This window comes from Apodemus sylvaticus, chromosome 1 (genome assembly GCF_947179515.1).
Source record: "Apodemus sylvaticus chromosome 1, mApoSyl1.1, whole genome shotgun sequence".
In the NCBI taxonomy this organism is placed as follows: Eukaryota; Metazoa; Chordata; class Mammalia; order Rodentia; family Muridae; genus Apodemus; species Apodemus sylvaticus.
In genome coordinates this window covers 93,578,135-93,604,608 of record NC_067472.1, presented here as the reverse complement: position 1 = coordinate 93,604,608, position 26,474 = coordinate 93,578,135, and the positions used below count along the sequence as shown (strand labels likewise).

At 46.0% G+C, this 26,474-nt stretch overlaps 1 protein-coding gene across 1 annotated transcript in view; it reads left to right on the top strand.

The window, feature by feature from the left end:
- The first annotated feature begins 9,279 nt into the window (after positions 1 to 9,279).
- Parva (parvin alpha) overlaps positions 9,280 to 26,474 on the top strand; it is a 151,594-nt gene continuing 134,399 nt past the window's right edge. Inside the window, exon 1 of the mRNA XM_052201075.1 lies at positions 9,280 to 9,483. Within this exon, the coding sequence (XP_052057035.1) occupies positions 9,348 to 9,483 (136 nt within the window). The 5' untranslated portion in view covers positions 9,280 to 9,347. The remainder of the gene's footprint in view (positions 9,484 to 26,474) is intronic.

The following is a 26,474-nucleotide window of genomic DNA, read 5'->3' as shown; positions in this document are numbered from 1 at the left end:
TCCAGTGCAGCAGTTGCTGCTGTTCTTAGGCTGTTCTCTGGTCATCTGCTGGGTGACTTTTGTCTTAGCTACTGATTTTAGAGATTTGTCTCTGTAGCTGAGAGTTGGCTATTGTACTCTAGTGAAAAAGATCTCCTCTGTTTGTCTGTCTGAAGCTCATTGTGTTGTGAGATTCCTGAAGGACAGCTAAGTGCACTACATGTTTCAAGAACCCGGAGCCTCAATCTTCCAAAGCTCATCTGTGTAACTCTCTAAGGCATCCTATCTATGGCAGGGTGTGGTGCTGTACACCTATTTCTTAAAATAAAGATTTATTTATTTAATATATGAGTGCTCTATCTGCATGTACACCTGCATGTCAAAAAAGGACATCAGATCCCATTGTAGATGGTAATGAGCCAGCATGTGGTTACTGGGAATTGAACTCAGGACCTCTGGAAGAGCAGCCAGTGCTCTTAAGGGCTGAGCCACATTTCCAGCTCCAATGCTGTACGCCTCCAATCCCAGCACTTGGAAGGCAGAGGCAAGTGGATTTCTGTGAGTTGGAGGAGAATAGGTTTACATAGTGAGTTCTAGGCTATTCAGGACTACACAGTGAGACCCTGTCTTGGAAAACAAAACAAGATAATCCCACCATCAGTCTACCATGTTCCCAAATGTGTTTGAGGTCTCTTGCTGCATGCTTCCTATACTCACTGGCAAACTGGCCTTCAAACGCCAGCCCAACAATCCTAGAATCCTTGAGTATGCACAACAAAGTGTTTTATAACCACCCAACAACTTCAGAATATTCTGGTGTTCAGACATTTCTTTTCTCAAAAGGACATTGGTCTTCCTGGATTAGGTACCTGTATATGCCTGCACTTACTGGGCTAGGCTTACCTGATATGGCTGTAGAAAAATTAAACCAGGCTCTGGATGGAAGCGATCACAGCAAGACTAAGGCTGTGACAATTTTATTGAGAGCAATTAGACTTTTATACCCTTATCAGAAACAGAATATAGTGACAATTTCCAGGATCAATACAGTTGTTGTTTGCTAGAATGCTAGAATGAAGTTTGAAATCTATACAGGATACACAAGAATAATGTCGGAGACCAATTGTCCTGTCAAGTTTCCATGCTTCCTTGACTTCTAAAGAAACATACTGAGAAACACAGAGCTGCCCGTGTGCCTCACTGCCTGAGGGAGTGCCTTGGTTCCTCAGGAACCGAGTGAAAGGCACACAGTGCCTCAGGAGCTGTGGACTCTAACCTATGACACACACCTCTCTAGGAAGCTAGGCCAGGCCACTCCATGACTCCTTGCAGGTACCCATTATGCTTCAGAAATTTCCAGTGGCCTGGCCTTCAAATGCCCCTGCTAAGACCCCAGGGTCCCTAAGGAAGATGTGTTGATGGTCCCTTATGTAAAAACTGAGTCCCTGCCCCACAACATGCTTTCCAGAGTCTTTCATATCACACAATGGCTTCCGTTCTGAAAGCACACTTCCCCACCCGTGATCAAAGAGGTTTCCAAAATACTCTGGCAGGCTCCTCTGGCCCCTTCCCATGTTACCGATTTTGGTCACAGATTAAGACCTGGAACGCTTGTGAAATTCTCAACCCAGTCTACAGTCACGTGACTCTTAGGTGTGTATTAGCTTCCTGAGATTGCTAACACAAAGGACCAAGATATGACTGGCTTAGAGCAATGGAAATCAACTTTCCTTGGGTATAGAGGCTGGAAGTCCAAAACCGAGGTGTATATTGAGCCAGGGTGCCTAAGATTCTAAGTCAGGATCTTCCTGTGCCCCTGCCAGGCACTCCTTGGCTCTTGGCCTCCTTCCTATCATGCCCCTTCTGTGCTTTCTTGTGCCCAGATGTTCCTCATATCCTGAACATACCGGCCTTCATGAACTGGTTAGCCACCATACTTAAGGGGACATGCTCACTGACAGAATGGCCTTCAAAGACCACCACTAGTACTTTAGAGTTCATAAAGAGTTTGAGGTTATTCCAAATGTGTCTTCAATAATCCTGTTTCCAAGTAAGGTGCCACTTGGAATCCTGTTTCCAAGTAAGGGCCCACACTGTCCAATCTATAACATCCTCTTATAGGGAAAACTTCCTCTGGCATAAGCCTTTTGAGTTTCATTATAATCTCTTTTGAGATGGTTAGCTAGCCTCCATCCTTACTGAAGGAATGTGATCTTTTTTAAAGGCACATGGTAAAATCAAAGGAAAACACTGTAAAAATGTAAAACAAAGTAAAGATGGAGGCTACATGACAAGAAGAGATTACACACACAGTTTATGAAGTGTCTGAATTGAGCTCCGAGGTGCCAACTTTCTCTCCATTATCTTAATACCTTAGTTACCTTTCAAGTGTTCTCCAATGCTGCGTGATCCTCTATTTGTCAAACTCCAATGTCAAGTGTCTAGTGTCTTTTACTTCTTCACAAGGTGGAGTGGCTGGACCAGAAGACATCCCACAGTGTTTACTCACCTTGCAGTGGGAAGGCTTCTATTGTATATTTTAATTTGATTTAAATACTTTAAACATTATGAACCCTAAAAAGACTTCTTGTTATTTTGTGTAGTTAGTATGTTTTCAGACATGTTCATAGCTTACTCTTTTCTTTTTATTTAATTACTATATTTTAAATTTTAATTATTGTGAGGGTAGGTGGATGGGTACAAGCCTCCTGATGCATGTGTGGAGAACAAAGGACCTTCTACTATGTGGAGGCCGAGGACTGAACAAAGGTAAGTTCATCAGCTTTGGCAGCAATTGCCTTTACCCTCTAAGCCATCTGTATTGGCTGATTTTGTGTGTCAACTTGATACAAGCTGGAGTCATCATAGAAAAAGGAGCCTCCCTTGAGAAAATGCCTCCATGAGATCCAGCTGTAAGGCATTACTGATCAAGATTTGGGGGAGTCCCATTTTGAGTGGTGCTATCCCTGGGCTGGTGGTTCTGGGTTCAAAGGAAACACTGAGCAAGCCAGGAGAAGTAATGCAGTAAGCAGCACCCCTCCATGGCCTCTGCAACAGCTCCTGCCTCCAGGTTCCTGCCCTGTGTGAATTTCAGGCCTGACTTCCTTTGGTAATGAACACCAATGTGGAAATGTAAGATGAATAAACCCTTTCCTCCCCAACTTGCTTCTTGGTCATGATGTTTTGTGCAACAACACAAATCCTGACTAAGATATTATCTAAAAACCCACTTTTATTTTTTTGAGAGAAATGGTCTCGCTATATATTGCTGGTAAGCCTGGAACTTGCTATATATTCCAGGTTTCCCTCAAACCTGTGGTTATCTCCTGCTCTACTTCTGGAGTGTTGAAATGCAACAAACCCACTGAACTCCTCCCAGACTCATCCATGTCTCCTTCCAACTTCATGTCCTCTCTTTGTAGCTCACTGGGTCAAGTTAGTTCTACCTACATGGGTGTGGACATCCACTGGGGTATAACCAAACTGTCAGGGTCACAGCCTGAAAACTGACTGTCCCTTTCCAGGTAAATGTCACCATATAAAGCTCTATGTTTTCATGCTGAGTATGTCTGTCTGTCTGTCTCTCTCTCTCTCTCTCTCTGTGTGTGTTTGTGTGTGTGTGTATGTGTGTGCGTGTGTATGTATGTATGTATGTAAATTTGGATACCTGTGTATCTACCTCTATCATTATCCACTCAACCACCTTGAGACAGGGTCTCTTAATGAGGTGGAAGCTTGGGCCATTGGCTAGGCTGGCTGGTCAGCATGTTGTCCAAAGCTTCCTTCAGCCCCAGTGCATAGCCATTCCCTACCTTTTATGTGGGTGCTGGGGATTTGAACTCAGATCCTCACACTTAAATAGCAAGCACTCTTACTTACTGAGCCATCTCCCTGGCTCCTAGAAATTGTTTTAAAATTCTTCTTTGAGAATTTCATGTAAGTTTACAATATATTCTGATCATGTCTACTTAGCAAACTCATTCAATGCCTTCTGGACTCCTCTGTGTCTTTCAACTTCATGTCCTCTCTTTAAAACTCATTGAGTCAAGTTAATTCTACATGGATATGCATGGGTGTGGGGCATCCACCAGGCTACGGGTGAACTGTCAGGGGCCACAGCCCTGAAGAAAACTATCTCTTCTCAGTAACTATCCACTTTCAGTAGTTCCTCAGCTAGGGGTGCGGGCTTATGACGCCTCCCCCTTCGAGCTGGAGGACTGACTGCTTGCCTTGTAGGTCCTGCTCAGGCAGGCAAGCTGTTGTGAGCTCATGAGTGCAGCACAGCTCAATCACATCCAGAACAACTGGCTTTAGCTCTCTCAGACCCCTGACTGGTACTTTGACGTTCCCTGGACCTTGGGAAGAGGGAGTATGACTAAAACCCCTTATTCCTCATCTTTCTTTGCATCATCTTTCCATCTGGGATGATCAGAAATATAAAAGCCAAAAAAAAAAGGAAAAAGGAAAAAAAAAAGTTGACGGCATTGCTTTCCTCTACTTATTTTTGGGAGGGTAGCCACTTCTCAGCTGTCTTCCTGAAAGTGCTAGATGCCCTAGGGACCATGCTACCTTCAGTTTCACACCTCTGGGATTTCCCACTATTCCTGTAAGTCCCTGTAAACTTGCAATCCAGAATTCTTCCTTCTCCTCTCCAATCTTGGATTATAGGTGTGCACCGCTACAGCTGGCTGGATTGATTTTATGATGAGAAAATGGGGTCATAGAAAGATTCAGGAACTTCACAATACATCCACAGATGTCTTGCTGCAGAATAGTGATCCTAACCCAAGTCCTCTTACCAACCACTACATGAACCCCAACAGTTGAATGTCGGGGCTGTTGAAGGAAAAGGACAGGACTGGACAGAGCACAGCGGGGAGAAGCACAAGGCAAGAAATATAACCTCCACTCTAAAAAGCCTAGTGACAGTTTAGGGCCTGTGGATCTTTGAGTGATATGAGCCACTCAGAGACCTAGAGACCAGACCCACAGAAAAGACCCCTATAGAGCACAGAGGACCATGACTTCATTTAAAAAGTTAACCAGGCTAAGGAGATAGCTTTGTAGTTAAAAGTGCCTAAGTGTGAGGACCTGAGTTCAAAGCAGCACCCACATAAAAATCTGGGACTCTGAGGCAAGAGAGATGATTCAGCAGTTAAGAGTTTGGCTAATTTTCCAGAAGACCTGGGTTTGATTCCCAGCACCTGCATAACAGCTTACAACTGTCTATAACTAGTTCCAACGCCCTCTTCTGGACTCCAGGGTCACCGGGCATGCACAATAGTATACATAATACATACATACATGTTACATACATGTTACATACATGTATACATGCATGTATACATGCATGCATTCGTGCAGGCATTCATACATACATGTATACATGCATGTAGGGAAAATATCACAACGTTTTCTTTCCTAAAGCTGAGTGTGGTCATGTGCTCCAGGTTCAGTCAGACACCATCTTCAGGAGAACAAAGTTGAGTGACAAAGCAGAGAACCTCTGCTGGTAGGGGTGGCAGCGGACTATTTACTTTCCAGGTTGCCAAAGCCTCACCCATTCTAGATGCTCTATCATGATCCTTAGCCAAATTTATACACACACATTCCTCCACACTGAGAGGTCTGCCTCCATCCAGATTCAGAAACCTTATCAACACCCATATTGTATCCTACTCTGCCAAGGAAGAGCCCTCTCATCAGCGTGTAAGCTCAGCTCTGTTAGCTGCAGAGCTGGTCTGATGTTCTGGGAGGTAACATTTCACCAACAAGACTGGCCTTTTCTTTAGCTTTGCTAAGTGACTTCAAAGTATAAAGAAACCCACACAATTTTCCAAGAGGGTTGTATATAGATAAGTGCATATGTGGGCAACTTAAAAATGGGCAACCTTGAGGATGCTATGTTTAGGGGATCTTCCCCGCACACAAAGTTATCAGTAATTTGTAAGAGACTTGCAGGATGTAAGAGCCAGAAGTAGCTTTACATACCCAACACCAACATGTGGGCCACTTATATTAACATCGCCTGACATGAGCTTTTAACCAGGCTGGCCTCTTTGGTTTCACCTCACATTAATTGAGTCAGAATCTCTGGAGATGGTATTGACTAATATTCACAACAAACTTGTAGGATATTGCAGCTACTCCCACTCCCTCATCAGACTCAAGAATCCCTGTTCTAGTCCATCAAGAAATGGAGAGTCAGAATTGAGCTACATGGATCTAACGCTAAAATCAAAGCCTACAGTGCTGCAGTTTTGGAAGCCGTCTTCTTGTATTTGAGATCCTGGTCAAGAGGGTTAGCGATATAATCAAAGTACAACTTCACAGTGGCCTCACTATCACTTGAGGGTGTGTGTGTGTGTGTGTGTGTGTGTGTAGAAATCATTCCAGGCTAATAGACACATCTCTTCTTTTTTTTTTTTTAAAGATATATCTATCCATATACTTATTTTATATATGTGAGTACACTGTAGCTGTCTTCAAAACAGGACATGGGATCCCATTACAGATGGTTGTGAGCCATCATGTGATTGTTGGGAATTGAGCTCAGGACCTCTGGAAGAGCAGTCAGTGCTCTTAACCACTGAGCTACCCCTCCAACCCTACAACATCTCTTCTGTTTGGTAAGAGGCATCAGGAAAATTATTGTGTTCTGAAAAGGTGAAATGGCAACTTTTTTTAATTTTTAAACCTATTTTTTGTTTGTTTGTTTGTTTGTTTTTGTTTTTTGAGACAGGGCTTCTCTGTGTAGCCCTGGCTATCCTGGAACTCACTCTGTAGACCAGGTTGGCCTCGAACTCATAAATCTGCCTCCCAAGTGCTGGGATTAAAGGTGTGCGCCACCACTGAGCAGACATAAGTGAACCCATGCTTAGGTGGGACCTGTGGTTCATCATGTTGGTTAGACTTTTGTTCTCAGGAACTGCTGCTTGTCAGTGTATGGGTTAGACCACACAATGGCAGTGTATGGGTTAGACCACACAATGGCAGTGTATAGGTTAGACCACACAATGGCAGACAGTTCCCAGAAGGCTGTAGAGGCAGTGTCTCCTCAAATGGAAGCACAGCAGGCCTAGCAGGAACTTCATGTGGGAATCAAAAGGGACACAAGATTTCATGAGTTCTCTAGGCCAGAAACCATCATGTCGCCTTATTTTGAAACAGGTTCACTGGCTATGACATTAAACCCCTTCTCCTGCCTTCACTTCCAAGTGCTGGGATTATGGGTGTGCCAAAGCACCTCTGAACCCACATGGCCTCTTGAGAAAGCTTCTTTATTCATTTCTGGATGCCTGGAGTGTCATGCGCACACGCGTGCGAGACACACACACCCCAGATACGACCCTATATCCCTATGTCCCTCTGAGTGCATTTTGTGTTGCTTAGCTTTTGGTCAACCTGACACAAGCTAGTCATCCGAGAAGAAGAGACCACAAATTGAGAAAGTCTCCGAACAGATTGGCCTATAGGCAAGCCTGTGAGGCCTCTTCTTGGTTAATGTTTGCCATGGAAGGGCCCAGCTCACTATGTGTGGTGCCACCCCTGGGCAGGTGGCCCTGGGTTGTGTAATAAGGCAAACTGAGGAAGCCAGGAGAAGCAAGCCAGTAAGCAGTGTTTCTCCATGGTCTCTGCCTCCAGACCCCTGCCCTGACCTCCCTCCATGATGGACTGCAACCTAAGAGGTGAAATAAATCCTCTCCTCTCCAGGTTGCTTCTGGTGGTTCTTGGCTTTATTAGAACAATGGAAGGAAGTTCAGACACATGCACCCCTCATCAACGTGCGTGTCACTCATCAGCATGCCTCTGACTGAGAACAGACACCACTGCCTAGTTGGGCACTAGATCAGCAACCTCGTGCCCAACTGCTGGACTGATTTCTCAAGCTCAGTTCAAGGTCTTGCTCCCCCCGAGTTGGGTGTTCAGTCAGATTCCAGCAGTGTGTGTAGTGCACATGTGCAGTGCCCCCCTCAGAGCATGAAAACCACCATTTTTATCGAAGCAGACATGAGAACTTGCAACCTCCCCTCCCCTCCCCCTCAGCTCCTGACCTAGAGATGGGGCCTGCTTATTGATGTCTCCTTATGGATTGAGCAGGGACAGTCATTGGATTCTCATCTTAATTCTGGCCACTCCCTCTTGTAACCCTACTAAATCATTCTGCCCTAATTCCATTTGGTCTCCAGAGGTGCTAGAGTAGTAGTCTGTTAAAGATTAGCTGAAGGGGATCTCATTTATACAATTAGAAGTCATCGTGCTGGAGTAGGAATTTACGTAGTGCAGCTGCTTTGGGGCACCCACCTTCCTGGAGGTGACCCTCCCCCAGGCGCTGTAAGTCTGATAAACTCTTTGGTGACCAAGCTTGATTTTAGGTAGTTTGTCGGTGGTGCTCTGAGAAAGAGGCATAGATATCTGTTTCTGCCCCACCAAGGAAAGGGCTGTAGAAACAATATGTAACTCTTCCCACTGGTGTGTGACCAAGGTATCCTGTAACAATGGGAAAGAGATAGTCAAAAACAAAAGCCCAAGCCACAACTTAGGACGAAGAAGCACAGGAAAAATACAGACTCCTGAACAGCTCTAGCACGAATCTTTAAAACTGCCCCGTGTGACTCCAGGGTCAGGCCAAGAGAGTCTGGAACTAATTCTATTGCTCTTGGCTAGATAGGTTAGGATGAGCGTTCACGGGAGTTCACAGTTGTGCCTTCTACCTCTAGTCTAGTCTTATGATTACGATGCCATACCCATGAATGCCTTCAAGAATAAACTAGGTCTCTGCCGTTGTCCAGCTTTGGTTGAGTGAGGACAGGGGAAGTGGAAGTCCCCAGATTCATGCAGAAGTTGAACGGGAAGTCTGTTGGGACCAGAGCCCAGTTTGATTCCTTGACTTTTTTGTGAGACAAGAGTACTAACAATACGGGACCCATGCAAGCAGGAGGTAGAGCAAGAGACCCCAGCAGCTGGGAAATAGGGTCACAGCGCTGATTCCCTGGAGTGTGTGTATGTGTGTGTGTGTGTGTGTGTGTGTGTGTGTGTGTGTGTGTGTGTGTGTGTGAAGCAGAGGTGAAGTGAAGGCTTCAGGCTTCAGATAAGGCCTCACGTCCCCCTAGCATGCACTTGCCCCTATGTCCATGGTCCCCAGCAAGCAGCATCCTCGTAGCCAGGGCAGCCCGGGGCGCGGGGGCCCCAGGCGCAGCAGCTCCTCGCAGGGCGGAGGGCGGCGCGAGGGAGGGAGCGAGGGACGGGAAAGGCGAGCGAGCTGCCTCAAATGCCTGGAATAATTCCGCTTCCGTTTGGAAAGCCGCAGCCTCAGTCCCGCCGCCGCCCGCCGCGGCCGCCCAGCTCCAGCTCCGCGTCCCGCCGCCATGGCCACATCCCCACAGAAGTCGCCCTTGGTCCCCAAATCTCCCACTCCCAAGTCGCCTCCGTCCCGCAAGAAGGATGACTCGTTCTTGGGGAAACTCGGAGGAACGCTGGCCCGGAGGAAGAAAGCCAAGGAAGGTAGGAACAGCCGAGGCCGCGGGCGCTACAGGGATCCGGGAGCCTGGGAGTGGGAGACCCCCCTGGCAGTGCCGGGGCGCGCGTCGCACAGTCCCCGTGTCGACTCCTAGGCCCCGACCGGGTCGGTGTCATCGCTGGGCCACAGGCAGAGCACAGGCTTTGGGTGGCTGTTGTCCCAGAGTCCAGGCCCAGCCGGTCCCCTGCGCGCTCTCCGCTAGGCCGCTGTCCCCGCCCTCTGCGCGCCCGAGGGCTGGCATTTGCCAAGTTTCTGCAGGAAAGTTTTCTCGGGCGCGCCGCCGTCACTCCCCGCTCTCAGCCTTCATTGGTCTGTTGTGCCCGGCGCCTTCAGGTTTTTTACAGCAGCGGCACTGGCCTCCTTGGGTCTTTCGCGGGCCCCCTGGGCTTGTGTGGACTTTGATGATGTGTATAAAAAGTTAGTTGACTGACTGAGAAAAGAACGTGCCTGCCAAGGTTGGGGGGTGGGGGATTGGGGAGTGGTGAGATAAACTCCCTATACCTAAGGACTGTGACCCTGCTGTGACCCTGGACATTCCATTCCAAGTTTTATTTAAAAAATTGTTTTTTTCTGTTTCCCACCACGGTGAATTGCAGCAATCTCGGTTTGGTTTGTTTTGTTTGTTTCCAGAATAGTTTCTGTGTAAAATACTTTGTCCTGTAGGTAGAGTTTACAAGCTGCTTTTGGGTGTATGAAATGAAGTGATGGTTTTCAAAAATCAGTGTGGCAATAGGTGTGTGAATAAAAAAGGTTTAAAATGTTTTCCTTTTGAGCAGTGCTGGGATTGAATTTAGAGGGTTTAGGTCTACTACGTGAGCAGGTTTTGTTCTTTCTCTTTTGAGACTTCAAGTTGCACGGGTTATCCTTGAGCTTGGTCTGTGTAGCTCACGTAGGACTTTGTGGTCCTCCTGCCTCAGCTTCCAAAGTAGTGGGATTACAGACCTGCCCAATTTGATGTTAATTGATTGTTCTTTTCTGTGGTACTAGAGGTTGATCTTAGGGCCTCAGTGATGTTAGTTAAGTACTCTCACCTAACACTGTGTTATAGCCCAAGTCCCCAGGTCGTTTCAGATTACTTTAGCAGGTCTAGGTGATAAACTACGAAATGTCTCATGTTCTTATTCTCCTGGAGTATGGAAACCACTTTGGTGTTTAGTTAGTAAACTAAATGCATGAGCTAAGTGTACCTAGATTGCCTAGATTGTGGCATGAATCTACAGAACACTTCACCCCCAAGTGACTGTTATACCTACCCAGCTCCTCCTTATTTCTAGGGGAATTACTCCAAGATGCCCAGCAGATAGCCAATAATACCATGAACTCTTCTGAGCCTGATATATGGTGTGCTTTTTCCTGTATACATCTATCATAAAGTTTAACCTGTATGTTAGGCACAGTAGGAGGTTACCATGGCTGAGTTGAGCTGATTCAGTGGGTAAAGGCACTTGCCATGCCAGACTGGTGGCTGACTCCACAAAGTTGACCTCTGACCTGTGCCAGAATACCCACATACATGCATCATGCCCACACAACAATGGTAATAATAACAAAGATAGTACTTAGTATCACAGACATTGCAGTGCTGAGACAGTCTGGCTGATACTTGACAACAAAGATGGCTACTAAGTTACCATGGCTATGTATACAATGTATATCCACAGGATTCCTATCCCAGGCAGGAAAGTTTGGACTGAAGCAAAATTTCATCATGCTAATCAGAATGGTGTGCAACATAAAACTTAGGAATTGTTTCTAGAATTTTCCATGCAGTATTTTGCAACCACAGTTGGCCATAGGTCTCCTATACCACAGAAGTAGAAATTGTGGGCTGGTGTGTTGGTAAATCGTTGTACTGTGTGTGAGTGATCATGAGATCCTAGCTTGGGAAGTCCTTTTTCTAGATTGTGTTCCTGGTCATCATCTGATGGATGGCAGCTCAGAATTACTGAAGCTCATACCTGGCCTGCAGTGCTCACCCCACTGTTAGCACCTTTGAGAATCGTTTTTATTAGCCTAAAGATTATCAGTGTGTGTCTGCCACTCTCTTGGAGTCTGATGTGATGTTGATCCTTTTGAAATAGATTGTACTACTTTCTGGAGTCTTCTCTTGACCAAGCCCGGCATCTGCTGTCCCTGCAGCTTGTCCTCAGGGACATGATCTTAAGGCTCTCTGGCATCCTGTCTTTTCCGCAGAGCCCTGAGGAAATGGAAGGTCAACTTGGATGGGATCTTGAAAATAATTAGCGAAGGAGTGTAGATAGAGGGAACTCCTGAGGGATGGCTGTTGTTTGACATGAGTCAGGCCCGGCAAGGGCTATGGGAGACTGGCAAAGCTTTTTCCTTATGTCAGGCTCATAGTGATGGCCAAGCCTTCCTCCGCTCTGAGTGTGCATGTTGACGGTGTGCACAGTATGAGCGTTATAAATGATTGACCAGTGTGTGTGCAGAAACCAACATCCAAAGCATCCTCCTCCTGGTGGCTTAAGCCTTCCACCGCTCACCTATAGATACCTCCTACCAAGCCTGGCCAATGGCCTCCCCCTGTGCTGTCCATGAAAACGCACACTGAAGTGCTGAGTTACGGCATAGTTGGTGCCACTCCACCAGTGTGTGCACGGCCCACCCGACCCCAGCTTTCCTGTACGTGTATCTGTGAGTCTGTTCTTTCTTCTTTCCTTCCATAACCTCAGTCAGGTTTCTGTGACCCAAACAGTGTGCATTGCAGTGAAGGAGTTATTTACATAGCCACAGGCCACACCGAGACAAGAAGCGGTGCTACGAGATCAGGCATGCCCAGCCTTTTCATGTTGTGACATGAGGTCACCTACAAAGTTAGTACTCAGATGCCATCATTGAGTTACCCCTCAGCAAAATGGTTGGCCATTCCCTCAGACTCTGCTATATCCTTGTCCCTGCATATCTTGTAGGCAGGACACATTTTGGGCCTGAGGCTTTTGGGTAGGTTGCCGTCCTTATCCTTCCACTGGGTGTCCTGCCTGGCTACAGTAGAGGCCACTTCAGGATCCATATTCCCCACTGCTAGGAATCTCGGTTAGAGTCGCCCCCTTAGATGCTCTGGGTCCTCTCCCCATTCTGGATCTCTGGCACATCCTAGAGATTGCTCCTTCCTCTCCCACCCTATCTCCCCTCTCTCTCCCTTGCTCTCCCTCCTCACCCAACTCCCCTCCCCATCCCCTCTTCCATCCAGTTCCCTCCTTCCATCAACCTCCACTGTCTATTTTTTATTTCCTCTTCGGAGAAAGATTCAACCATCCTCCCTTGCGTTCCCCTTGGTTTGTTTTTTTAATTAAAATATATGTGTGTGTGTGTGTGAGAGAGAGAGAGAGAGAGAGAGAGAGAGAGAGAGAGAGAGAGAGCTTTGTTTGCATGTATGTCTGTAGCGCAGGTGTGCGTGGTGCCAACAGAGGCCAGAAGAGGGCATCAGATCCCCTGGAACTGGAGTTAGCGACAGTTATGAGCCACCATGTGGGTGCTGAAAATCAAACTTGGGTCCTTCATAAAATCAAGAGTATCAAGTACTCTTGATTTTGTTACTGCTTTTTATAGTGCTGGGACTCAAACTTAGGGCTTTGTACATGCTAAGCAAGGCCTGTAGCACCAAGCTACATCTTCAGTGGGCTCGCTTGTCCCCTCCCCATGCCCTGTACATGTATAGGGGATATGTGTAGGACATGTTCATGCTGGAGTGTGTGTGGAGGACAGAGGCCACTGTTCAATGCCTTCTTCAATTGCTCTCCACCATTATTTATTTTTTATTAGTGTGTGTGTTCTCATGAGGTGTGTATGTTGGGGGGCACTCATGTGCCATGATGTTTAATGTTCCTTAACAATCTCGATTACCAGCCAAGCCATTTCAACTGCTTTCCACCTTACCTTTTTTTTTTTTTTAGACAAAGTCTCTTCTCTCAATGTCCCTCACACTCACTGATGAGGGTAGACCAGCTGACCATCAAGCCCAGGGCTCTTCTGCCTCCCTAATGCTGGGATTGCAGCTACACACTGTAGTGCCTGCTTATTAAGTGGATGGTGGGAATCTGAGCATGGGTCATCATGCTTGCATGGTAAACACACTACTGAGTCATCTCCTCAGACCTCTTAGCCCTCTTTTTGCTAATTTTTATTTAGAAACTGGATATCATTTCAGGTTGGCCTTGAATTTTTAATCTTCCTGCTTCAGCCTCTTGAGTAAGCTTGTGTTCCAGGACCAACTTGCAAAGGCTTTGGGACAGGAACTATAGCCAGCAGGTACACAGCCACCATTATGACAGTGGGGAGACAGAAGGGAGAGAGCCCAGCAAGGACTCGTGTTCTTTCTCGTCCTTGAACATAAAGGGATACAACAGGGCATGGAGACTGAAGGAGACAGAATGTGGGGACTGACTCTTACATAGTCAGCAGACACTGGATTCCAGAGGGAAGAAGGGGAGGATGGAGGCGGCCTGGTGGACCCCATCAGAGTTGTCTCCCTTTTTCTGGCAGAATCATAGAGTTCCTTTAATATAGCCACAGGGCACCTGTACCACACTGTCTCTCTGTTCTCTCTGTGGGTGGACTTGAGGCTCATAAGCCCTGCCCTTCCATATTCAATTGAGGTTTTGAAACAAGATCTTACTTGTATTTCTATAAACTATAAACCCCCAGTTCTTTTCAGTCCATTAATGAATTCAAGGGCCATAAATGGGCAAACAGCAGTGCACACAGCTTCTGATGGGGCTGGCCACCACTAACTCCAGCTGCTTCCTGCTGCCCAGGGGTGGTTCTACAAGACAGTCAAAGAAGGCTTGAGGCTGTGGTGATAATGACTATTGTTGGTGAATGTGCCCATGACCCACAAGCCCTCGACTGTAGTAACATTGGGATGGATCTCTCTCTACATCATGTGTGATTTCACAACTTTGTGCTTTGCAGAATCTACCTTCTATTTCCCTCCTATTCTTAGTGACTCCCCAGAATCATGTGCATCGATAGGCTGACAAACTATCCCAGGGCCTCAGCATGGACTTCTCGAGGGACCACCCTTCATCATTTGATACCTGCTCTGTCACATTCTATGTGTATGTCACACTCTATGACAAAAAGATTTGAAAGGATGTGTGTTGGAATATTTAGGTCAATAATAATTTCTATAAAAATGACTTCCTAAGGATTACTACATACATCACAGGATAAGTCTCATTTAGAAGACACCAAGTAAATTTCAATGTTTGTGTTTTATTGTTTTGTCGGGACTAGAGATCAAACCTAAGGTCCCTGCATTTAAGGCAAGCACTCTATCACCAAGCTATGACCCCAGCCTAGTGTGTTTGGTCTTTGAGACCAGTTCTCATATAGCTCAGGCTAGCCTTTAAATCCCTAGATAGCTGAAGATGAATGGGAACTTCTGATCCTTTTGCCTCTACCTCCCAAGTCCTGGGATTATAAGAGCGTACGTGTGTGTGTGTGTGTGTGTGTGTGTGTGTGTGTGTGTGTGTTTTATAAGAAAAACAATAAAACAGTCAAGGGTCTGGGGAGGCGGTTCAGTAGTTAAGAACACTGGCTTCTCTACCAGAGGTCCAGGGTTCAATTCTTTTTTTTTTTTTAATTTTCTATATTCTTTGTTTACATTCCAAATGATTTTCCCTTTCCTGTTTCTCCCCTCCCCATAAGTCCCATAAGCCCTCTTCCCTCCGCCCATTTCTTTTATTCATTCATTCATTCATTCATTCATTCAGTTAGTTAGTTAGTTAGTTAGTTAGTTGGTTTTTGCAGTTTCATGATCATCCCCCTGGCCTTGTGCATGTGAGGCAAGTGCTCCACCACAGTCACCTAGATCCCCTCTTCCTCCTGGAAGTTGTGAAGTTTACAGGAGAGGCTATGTTCTATGCATTATAAGGCACAGATAACAGTAACTACTGAAGTTGTCAACTTACTTTTAGGGAGGCTTTGGACTTTGAAATGGCCTTTACTGTGGGCAGTAGAGCTTTGTGGCCACGTGGAGCACCCATGGCTCTAAGTTAGACCTTGCAGGGAAGGCTAAGTGGCCTGTTTTGTTTTAACAAGTCCCATCCTGTGCCCAAGATGCTATGTGTCAACTTTCAACCCAGGTCTGTGCTCAGGAATTACAACTCAGCTGACTTCGCTTTGCTATGTCCTGTGCCATTGTGAGACTCGGGCCTCTGTCCTCAGAGCAAGACAGAAAGGTTTGGGAAGGTTCACAGAAGAGCATGTCTTCCCTCCTAGCTCCTGCTCACCCATCTTCTCAACATCGTGCTTTCTACTCAACCTGCAAAGGCCCTTTGCTTCTTTTAGGTGAATTGTTTGTTTTTAGAATTCTATCTGTTTTTTTGTTTGGTTGGTTGGTTGGTTAGTTTTTGTTGTTGCTGTTGTTTTAGTTTGGTTTTTTGTTTGTTTTTGCTTTTTGTTTTTTAGTTTTTGATTTTGTTTTTGTCTTGTAGTGCACACCCAACTAGCTTATCTCTGGTCCACCTTTATACCTTCTTTATTCTTTGGCCAATATATTGTCTTGTTTTAGTTTGGTTTAGTTATTAGGATCTCACTGTAGAGCCCTGGCTGGCTTGGAACTTTAGGTGATCCCTCCTGTCTTTGCCTACCAAGTGCTGGGACGGCTGCGGGTGTGGGCCACCATGCCTGAAAATCTGTTGTCTAATCCCCTCCAAGAGTTTATTATTTTTATTTCAGTCTGTGAGCCTTCTGTCTGCATGAATGTGTGTGCACCATGTGTAGGTACATCCTTGGTGCCTGAAGAGTTCAGAAGAGCACGTTGGATCCCCTTGAACTAGAGTTACAGGTTGTGCGAGCCTCCAAGTACATGCTGGGAGCCAACCTGGGTTCTCTGGAAGCGCAGCCAGTGTTCCGAATCATCGAGCCTTCTCTCTAGCCCCCGATTCTTAGTTTTGTTTGTTTAACTTTCAAATGTAAAGGGAACTTCTCCCCCAGGACAGAGTTCTATGTATTCCAGGATTCATTTTTTCCCCTTTTAAGAACTCTTCATTTAATCACAGTGAGCATCCTCCATTCCCCAAGCACATCCTGTTCTTGTGTTCTTACCTTTGGGCTGGAGAGATGGCTCAGCCATAAAGGCCAGGCTCACAACAAAAAATGCCATATTCTTCTCGCCTGTTCACCTACTATTTGACATTTCTGAAAAAGACCTTCTCTGTTCAGTAAACTCTATTCATCATTAAGACCCAATCCAAGGGACTGAGAACATCACTCGCTTGGTAGAGTGTTTGCCAGGCATACATGAACCCCTGGGTTCCATCTCTGTACTACGTAGAGCAGGTGTGTCAGTGTGGCCCTAGAGTCCCAGCATTTGGGAGCTGGAGGCCACAGGGCCAGAAATCTAAGATCATCCCCTGCTACGTCGCAAGTTAAAGACTGTCCTAGGCTGTATAAAAATAAACTAACTACACAAAGTCAGATGTTTCCTTCTGCATGTCACTTATAGAACTCTGAAGACAGTGGGACGCTCTTACTTCTGTGTGCACCACAGCCTCTGGCCTGCCACTCTATCGTGACACTAGGCACATTCCGTTCAGCCCCCTGTGTCTGTGAGTGGAACCCACTGCAGGGGTCTTCTCTCGGTAGCCCTGCATAATGTTTAACACACAATCAGCTTTGGTTTTTTTGAGGGATGAATTTCCCCATATTTACCTGGTGAAAATTGCCCTCACTAACAGGTTGCATAATCAGAGTCAGTTGCTTCTCCTTCCTGGTGGTGTTTGCCCATTTCTAAAATTAGGAGATTAGGCTTGAATAACCTCTGGGGGCCCTCACAGCTCTCCTATGATTTCTGAGCTCTGATTTCACCAGGCTTTTCTCAAACTGCATTTTATTGTCTGCATGGAGTGGTCTGGGAATTACATCACCACAAAGACTCTTTCTTTCCTTTGCTAATGAAGGTACCTCTGTGTCAGGAGGAGAAGATGGGGAGCTGATAAGTGGGCTCCGGCCCAAGGACACCTCCATATTAGGGATCGTTCTTGTCTCCTGGAATATCTTTATTTGGTTAACAAGCATAGTTCATAATTATGTTTCAGCCATTAGTACTGGAGGAGAGATGGAGTCTTTCTGTGGACATTGGTGAGCACCTAAAACCTCTACTCGCTGTTGTAGATAAATAGGCAATGTTTGAAGAGAGCCGCACAACAGATTCAATATTAAATTACCTTTAAAGGTAAAAGGAGAGTACTTTTAAGAGCCAGGTATAAACTTTTATGCAGTGTCCAATATGTTGAGGAGCCTGAGTCCAGTAAGAAATACAGGTGAGGGCTTCACTGAGGACAAGAGCCCTGGATACAGAACTTCCGTCAAAGCCTGGGCTCTGGTCCTCACCAGTCGTATGGCCCTCTGTTTCCCCTGCAAGAAACAAGATGCTAGGCAAACAGGAGTTGTGTGTGTTCTGGTCACATTTATGCCGCGGGCATCTGTCCCTGGCATCTGTCCCAACCCCCTCTCCATGAAGTGTGTCTTGACTGGATCAGACCATCAATGGGAAGCTTGTTTCCATCAAAGAAGGCCCCAGCTTACCTCAGTTCTTGTAAGCCTGGGTGACTTTGCTTGTTCCTGGATTCTATCTAGATCTCGATTTTTGGTATGTGTGTTTGGCTTGTGAAAATTCCTCCCCTCCTCTCCCCAGGAACGTATCTTCTTTGTGGGAAGAATTCTCAGTTAGTCCTATTATTTGGCAGTCTTCTAGGAGCAGAGACCAAGTCCTAGGATATGCGGGGACCGAGTGTGTAGCATGGGGGCGTGGTCCGGGAAGGCTTCCTCTGAGTAACTCTGTACAAGTTCATGTCGGCACCCTTAAATAAAGAACTGAGATGTAGTAGCTCACTGGCCAGACTAGGAGGCCGGGAACAGTGCTGGCAGACCAGACGTCTCTAAGATTCAGAACTATTTCACCCCAGCCTCCTCCCGTCCCGTACCCTTTCTTGTCTGTCTCAACGTCCTTTCACTGAAGTGAAAAGCTTAAGGAGCTGCAAATGAACCAGGGGCAAGGCCACCATGTCACTCCTCAGCAAGAGCCCTATCAATCAATCAATCAATCAATTGTGATAGCTAATTAGGTGGTGACGCACCAGCCTGCAACCCCAGCTACCTGAGTCTCAAGTTCAGGTACTGCCTATGGTACTTTGAAAGACCAGTCTCAAAATAAAACAATAGTTCAAGGCTAGCCAGGGCTACAAAGAGAAACCCTGTCTTGAAAAACAAAAACAAAAACCAATAAGGAGGTGACCAAAGGGCCCAAATGAACAACAGAAAAGCTCATGGGTGTCTGGAGGAAGTGGGGCAGTTTGGACTGCTGTTCCCCAAGCACCAATCACAACCTTTTGAGATAGTGGCTCTCACTGGTCTAGAACTTGCCAAATAGTCTAGGCTAGCTGGCCACTGAGCTACCCATTTCCATCTCCCCTCCAAGGTAGGATTATAAGCACATACTATCACACCATTTGGACTGTTATATATGTGAGTTCTGGAGTGGAACTCAGGTCTTTGTGCTTGCAAGAAAGTACTTGACTAAGCCATCTCCTCAACTCCCTTCTGTTGACAAGTAGGTTATGCAGGTGTCCTTCGTCTGGGTCAGGAGTTAATCATCAGATGTGTCACATCTGCTGTGGACCTGAGCCTCCTGGAGCACGTGTCTATCACACCCCGTACCTCAGGGAGTGTTTCTGGAGTCACTTGGTAGCAGATGTGACCAGAGCACTTATTAACACCACTGTTCTCTGCTGTGCTATGGCAAACACAGTCTAGCTCTCTGCAGTCAGGAATGATGCTGACAGATTACAGCTGAACTCCTGGGGGTGACCGCATTGGGCTAGAATGGGCTGTCTCTACCATGATGTGAAGCCAGGTTGTAGGCACCTCATGATTCAGGAGGCTCAGTGCAGCAGACTCCATGCTGCTCTCTCTCCACAGCACCTTCATTGGTCCCATATTAAATCTGCTGATTGCAAAGTCCACTGACTTATCCATTCAGAGCAATGATTCTACAGTCAACGTTTGCCTTGGCTTGCATGGCTATGGGGGCTGCAGGCAGAAGATGCCTTGGTTCTTCTATTACTATCTTTCTTGTCTCTGGGACAAAATACCTGATGGAAGGAAGGAAGGAAGGAAGGAAGGATGGAAGGAAGGAAGGGAGGGAGGAAGGAAGGGAGGGATGGAGGGAGGGAGGGAGGGAGGAAGGGAAGAAGTTAGTTTATCTTGGCTCACAGTTCCAGGGTGCATCATGGGAGAGAGGTCATGGCAGCAGGAGTGTGCGTCAGCCAGCCATATTGCACCTGCAGTCAGGAAGCAGAGGGACACAATGCTGGTGCCCACTGCCTCCTTTTTATTCTGTCTTGGACCCTACCCTATGGGATGGTGCCACCTACTTCCAGGATGGCTCTTTCTTGCCCTGAAAAAACCTTTCTGGTCACATCGTCATAGATACACTCACTCAGAGATGTGTTTCTATGGTGATCCTAAATCCAGTTAAGTTGACAGTCACGATTAACCATCACGACCTTGAATCAGAGAGACTTATGGGAATCCAGGGCACAGTCTCAGATACCCTGGGGACAGAGGCCAGCGGGTTGGGCTCCTCACTGAGTAACAGCTTGAGCTGTTGATAACCACTATAGAATCACAATTTCACTGGCTCCATGAGGCCGGGAGAGTGTTCATGGAGGAACCCTCACTTCTTGCCCTATTCACCCCGAACCCTCGCACCTCAGGCTTGGAAATAAACAGTCCCCTGTGCTGGCAGGAATTTTCCTATTTACCATAAGGCTGAGTACACATACACACCCTTCCTGGCTCTCAGCCCTGGTGGAGCAGACCTGCAGATGACAGGTAGTTAATAGTGACAGCTGGGAGAAGCCTGGGCAGCAGGAGCTGACAGTTTTGAGGCTGTTTGCAAAACAGTTCTAATGTAAAGCAAGTCTGAGGGTATAGCTGCAGCTGCGTCTTAGCTGAGGGTTGCGAGGCGTTGTGGTGGGGTCGTGGTGGGCTCGGTAGCCCCTCCAGTGCCTGTCCAGTATCCCGGAGGAAAAATGACACCTCACCTGCTTTTCCTCACTGCCTGTCATTATGGTAAATTGTAAGGCTTCCTGATGACTGGAGGGGAAGATTGATTTGTTGCTTCTGATTGTCACTGTGCTAATGTGACAGGGTGATGGGCACCCAGATTCACGCCTAGTAATGGCCCTGCCAGAGGTGGATGCTAACACAATTGGGACCTGACACTTCAATAAATCGGGGACATTCTACCACAGAGATCAAAGTTCAGAATTGCTTAAATTGGTGTTGAAGCAGGTGGGGAAGAGGAGTCCAGGGGCCATGGATTTCATGGTTAGCAATTGACTTTTGGTTTGGAAGGCCTGAATGTCAGCTTTTCCAGTCTATGACATCAATTGAAGTCATTTGGGCTCCTGACTACCAAGCCCTTTCAGGATTGCTGGTTCTGGGAATTGTGATTCATGGTGTTTTTGTGTGAAAAAAAAAATCTAACAGCCTCTTCTGAACCTCTGGGGTTGTAAGATTGTGTTTGATGGAGAGTTGGGGGGGGGCTGTCAATGACAGATTCGTCTCCTGCCTGGTGTGCTAGTCCCTCCCAAGCCACCCTTCTTGCCCAGATCTCTTAGCTTAGGACCTCTTGACTTGCAGACTCACTTGTAGCCTGGGTGTTGTGATGCTGTCATGCAGTAGTACCTGGTCTTCACATAGCTTCTCGTGAGGTGGGAATGCATGTTTCAGGTCTTTGCTGGAAGTTCAAACCCAGAGGGAAGACTGTCTGGCCCCTATAGAGGAATGGTAATTAAAAAAAAAAATCTATACTGAGCTATAACCCAAATGGTATTGTTCTGTGGTGTGTTCGCTGTTGTACAATCATTGCTATAAGTTGTAGATGATTTCTATCACCTTTCCAAAACCATCCCAGCGCCTGCTTCCCATCCCTCTACCCCAGTCCCCTCTTTGTTTCCATGGACTCGCTGCTGTCCTGGATAGCTTTAAGATCAACTTGACATAGCCTCAGCTGAAGAATGGCCTGGATCAGATTGGCCTGTGGGCACAACTGGAGGATAATCTTGATTGTTAAATGATTTCGGAAGGTCTAGCCCATCATGGGCAGCACCATACCTAGACAGGTGGTCCCAGCTGTGTAGGAAAGCAAGCTGAGTATGACAGCCTACAAGCTAGCTAGCACACAATAAGGTACAGAAAGTCCCTGTGTACTTCAGCTGTGAAGGGAGTTCCTTTGCCCAAGATGCTGTGTGGAATAGCAAGCTTGCCTTTCGGTTCCTGCCTTGACTTCTCTCAGTGATGTACTGTGACCCGGAAGTGAAAGTTGAAGTATAAACCCTTTCTTCCCCTAAGTTCTGGTCAGTGTTTGATCACAGCAACAGAAAAACCTAGAACACCTGTTTTAGACATTGCTTCTAATTGTACAATGCAATTTTCTGGGCTGATCTCTTAGCATAAAATTGTCACAGTGGCCACACATCAGCATGTGTCAGAATTTCATTTCTTTTTGTGGCTTGGAAATGTTCTTTTGGATAGATGTACCTACTCATCAGCTGATGAATGAGGGTTATTTTCATTTTTTAACCTGTTACGAATTAGCACTTTGAATTTTCACATGTAAATATTTGTATGACTATGTGTTCTCATTTCCCTTGGGTATCTAAAAGAGACGTTGCTGGGTTGTATGGTAATCATCATGTTTGATATTTTGAAGAATTGCCAAACTTTTCAAACAGATCAACAACTGGGTCGGGGGTGTTACTAGGTGGTTAAAGTGCTTGCCGTATAATCAAGGGGACAGGTATTTGGACCCCTACAACATACATAAATGCCAGGAGGCCATGCAGTTTACCTATAAATCTTAGAAGGTAGAAACAGAGAATCCCTGAATAAGCTGGCTAGTGAGACTAGCCAAACAGTCAGTTCTAGGTTTGACTGTGAGACTGTCTCAAAGAATAGGGTGGAAGAGTGTCAGAGGAAGACAGATTCTCATCACCTTCTGGTCTCCTCACATTGACACAAATGTGAGTATGCACACTGTATGCACGTGCACTCGAGCAGACACACAGCAAACACATACATAGGCAAAGGAGGTGGGTGGAGCTGTTCTCACCAGCTGTGTATGAGGAGACCAGTTCCCTTGAATCCTCATCAAAACTTGTTAGTGCCCATCTTTCTCATGATACCATCATTTGCTTCTATTTGTGTTTCCTTGGTGGCTGATCTTAAGTAACTTTTCACATGCTTTCTGGCCACTTGGATGTCTAACTGGGCACCAGTTCTTTAAAGTCCACAGAATTCATCAGCATCCCTTGAGTACTAGCTAGGAAGCTGACTATTGAAGCCATATCTTCTTCTTCATTTTTGACATTGGCAGAGGGAATTAAAGACATGATTCACCTTAAGTTAGACACATTGCATCTTCCTGAAATATCTTGTTAAGCAAATGGCCGTATGTTTGTGACTTTCATCATTAACTATAATTTGCTTGCCTGTAATGTAGATAACATTGGCTGCAAACTAAAGATTAAAGTATATACACATGACATATAGAATATTTTGATAGCATGCATTACTTTGCTTTCTATGACTATAATGAAATGCCTGAGATAATTAGTTTATAAAGAGAAAAGGTTTAGTTTGGCTTATGGTTTTGAAGGTTTCAGTTCAAGAGTGGACAGATCTATTACAGACCTACTCTGAGCTCTGAGTTGCTGCTAGGTGTGCCAGGTGGTGATGATGGGGAGCACATGGCCATGTTGTGGTTAAGAAGCAAAAGGGAAGAGGGTGGGCTGGGGTCCTACACTCCAGTGACCTGAGGATCCCTCAATAGAGAGACCTACCGCTTGGAGGTCCCACCACCTTGCAGGAAGGCTCCTTGTAAAGTCTGCATCTTTAGCACATGGTTTTGAGGGACAATTAAGTAAGCCATAGTCTATGTTATTACTTTTCTAACAATAATAGTGACAACAGGAACATAATACAGTCCCTCTGTGGAGCCAGGTTGGTGTCTTATACATATTAACTTATTGGATCTTTGCAGCAAACCCATGAAGGGAGTTAACCTCCTTTCAGATGAGGACACTGAGGCATCGAGAGGTCAGAGAAATTTTCCACAGTCAAAGGTCCTGTGCTAGTGAAGGTAACTCTAGCTGCTGTAACAACTAGACTCTCAGTTCTCAGAAGTTTAACACAATAAAAATTAGAATAACGAAGCATCTTACATTCCAGCAGAACCCACTGGCATTGTTCTTGATTACATTTTTCACATGATCATTTGAGGATTCAGACTTTTTATTAGACAGGATATCAATATTCAGCCTGCTTCTGTCTCCCTAGGCTGAGAGTAAGGTGTGTACCACCATGTCCAGCATAGTTGTTGCTGTTGTTGGTTGTGGTGGTGGTGGTGGTGGTGGTGGTGGTTTGACAGCAAATATGAGCTGGACATCTTGGTGTGTGCCTGTAGTCCTACTACCTATGAAGTGGAGGCAGAAGAATCAGGAGGTCGACTTAGATACTCAGCAAGATTATCCTCAGACCAATAGCAAGCTTGAGGCCATTGTGGGCTAAATGAGACCCTGTGTCAAAATTCGCCTAGGTCACTTGTTTGAGGCTTATTTCAAGGTTTGAAACATTTAGATTAATTCCAACGGGACTGTGATAATATTTTTGAAATCTAGATAATTAACTGCCCTCTGTACAACACACCATATGGCTTTAAGAGAATGTCAGGTGCTATTAACAATGAACTTTCGCACGCTTGGTGAGACCAATTAGCAGCTTCTAGCCACACTAAACAAGCACAGATCTGTCCTTAGATTTTCTATGTTTTTAACTTTACCTCCTAAAGTCACTGATAATTGATGCTTCTTTTGAGATTGGGATTCTAACATACAATGTGGTATTTTGGGGTTGTGGCCGTGACTTAGCCATCTTCTGTTACACAACAAGCACGAGGCCAACCTGGGCTACATGAAACTCTGTCTCAAAACAAAAGAAGGTTTTTCAGGGCTAGAGACAGCCTAGTGTTAAATATGTGCCTAGCATTCACAGGCCTCTTTGCAGCCTTCCAGTGCTCCAGGTCCTTGCTGACCACCAGAAAGAGGTGGAAGATGCAGAGGAAGATTTGTCTCCATCCTAACATGTTGCCAACCACCATCCACCAGGGCTCAGTGATATGGCTACCATCAAGCAAAAATGAGGCTTATGAAGAGAGATGGGAAATTTATTCCATGGTATTGTATTGGGTGAAAGGAAGGCATGAGATTTGAACCCAGGAGTGTAGACCGCCTGCGGCTACACAGGAGGTCTGGTTCAACAAGTCTCTTCAAGTCTTTCTTTCCTTCCATTTCATGAGCGATAGAATACAGTGGTTCTCCAGCTCTGGTATTGCTTTCTTTAAATTTTCTTTAAATTTTTGAAATTTATCTTTTCATGTGCCGAGACACAATTGTGGTGGAACTTGCAGTTGAAGAGGGTAGGGCCTGAGGGAGATTGCTGCTATTGCTACTTTAGGCTATATTTGAAATTTCCTACTTTGATTTTGAGAAAAAACGGAAGTCTTTTGTGAGTCCTGAAGGTAGATCTTCGATGGCTCCATTGTGAGTGAGATGCTGGGTGTCCATCCCGAGCACTGAACATACTCTCTGAGGCGATAGCTCCTCGGCAGGGCATGTCTTCAGAAGGTCCATGTGAGAGCCTTTGGAGGGTTTTTGTTTGTTTATGTCGTTTTGTTTGGAGATAGGGCCTTATTGTATCCTTGGCTTCCCTGTAACTCACTATGTAGGAGCAAGCTGGCCTCAGACTCAGAGATCCACATGCCTCTGCCTCCCAAGTGCTGGAGATTAAGGGTATACCGCCATGCCCAGCCATTGGCTAGTGTACAAATTTGGATTCAGAAATGCTTCCAGATAAAACCCCATGCACTTAGAGGAACTCATGAGGATAAGCCCTCGAGCTACCCAGAGGTCAACACCACCTTCTTGGACAGAAAGAGCAGCCAAAATCTGGGCTGTGCCCTGCCAAGTGGCCTCGGCGTGGCCTAGTTGAACAGCCCATGACAAATGCATTGCTCAGGCCCTAGCTGCACTTCAAGTTAAACAGTTAAAAGCCATCACAGACTTGGGCTCCTCTGCAACTAGCTCTTCTGAGCACCAGATAAAGCCAGCTCAGGCCTGGCCCGGGGCTGAGAGAAAGGTGGACTTAGGAGGTAGAACTGAGGCAGTCAGCAGACAGACTTTGACTATCCAGTCAAATGAAGCCTGGCATTGGGAGATGGTATGCGATGTCCTAAGTCGATATTCAAGAGACAGGGTCAGAACAGTTAGAAACCAGCTTTCCCAGTCAGCGCGCTGGGAGGGGTGTAGCCATTTTTCAGCTCACTTTTAAAGTTGAAATACATGGTGTGTGCCTCGTGAGGTTTATTCCACCCCAGCTCTTCCTTTTATCTTTGGATGGAGCCAACATATGTGATGCATCTGCATGAGTGAAATCCCGGCAGGACTCCTGGGAGGTCCTGTCACTCCATTTTACAGATAAGAGAGCTGAGGCTCGGAGAGGGAAGTGTCTGGCCCAAGTTGCTCCCCTATGAAGAGGATTGCTGCTCCCCTAAAGGACCCCAGTTTGGTTCCCAGCAGCCAAGTCAGGAAGCTCACAGCTTATATAACCCCAGTATAACTCTGCTGTCTTTATGCCTTCGTGGATACCTGTATTCTCATGAATGCATGCATGTGCTTACACACACACACACACACACACACTAAAATAAATCTTTTTAAAAACAACCACAAAAGAGAGATTTCAGTCAGTCTCTTCAGTAACCAAACCCAACTCTGCCATCTGTAATGTCCAGGGCTTTTCTGAATAGTGTGTGTTCATTCACCCATAATAATGGCTTGTTGATGGTATCCATGGTGACCACCTGTAAGTTACAGTTTCCCTAGTCTTT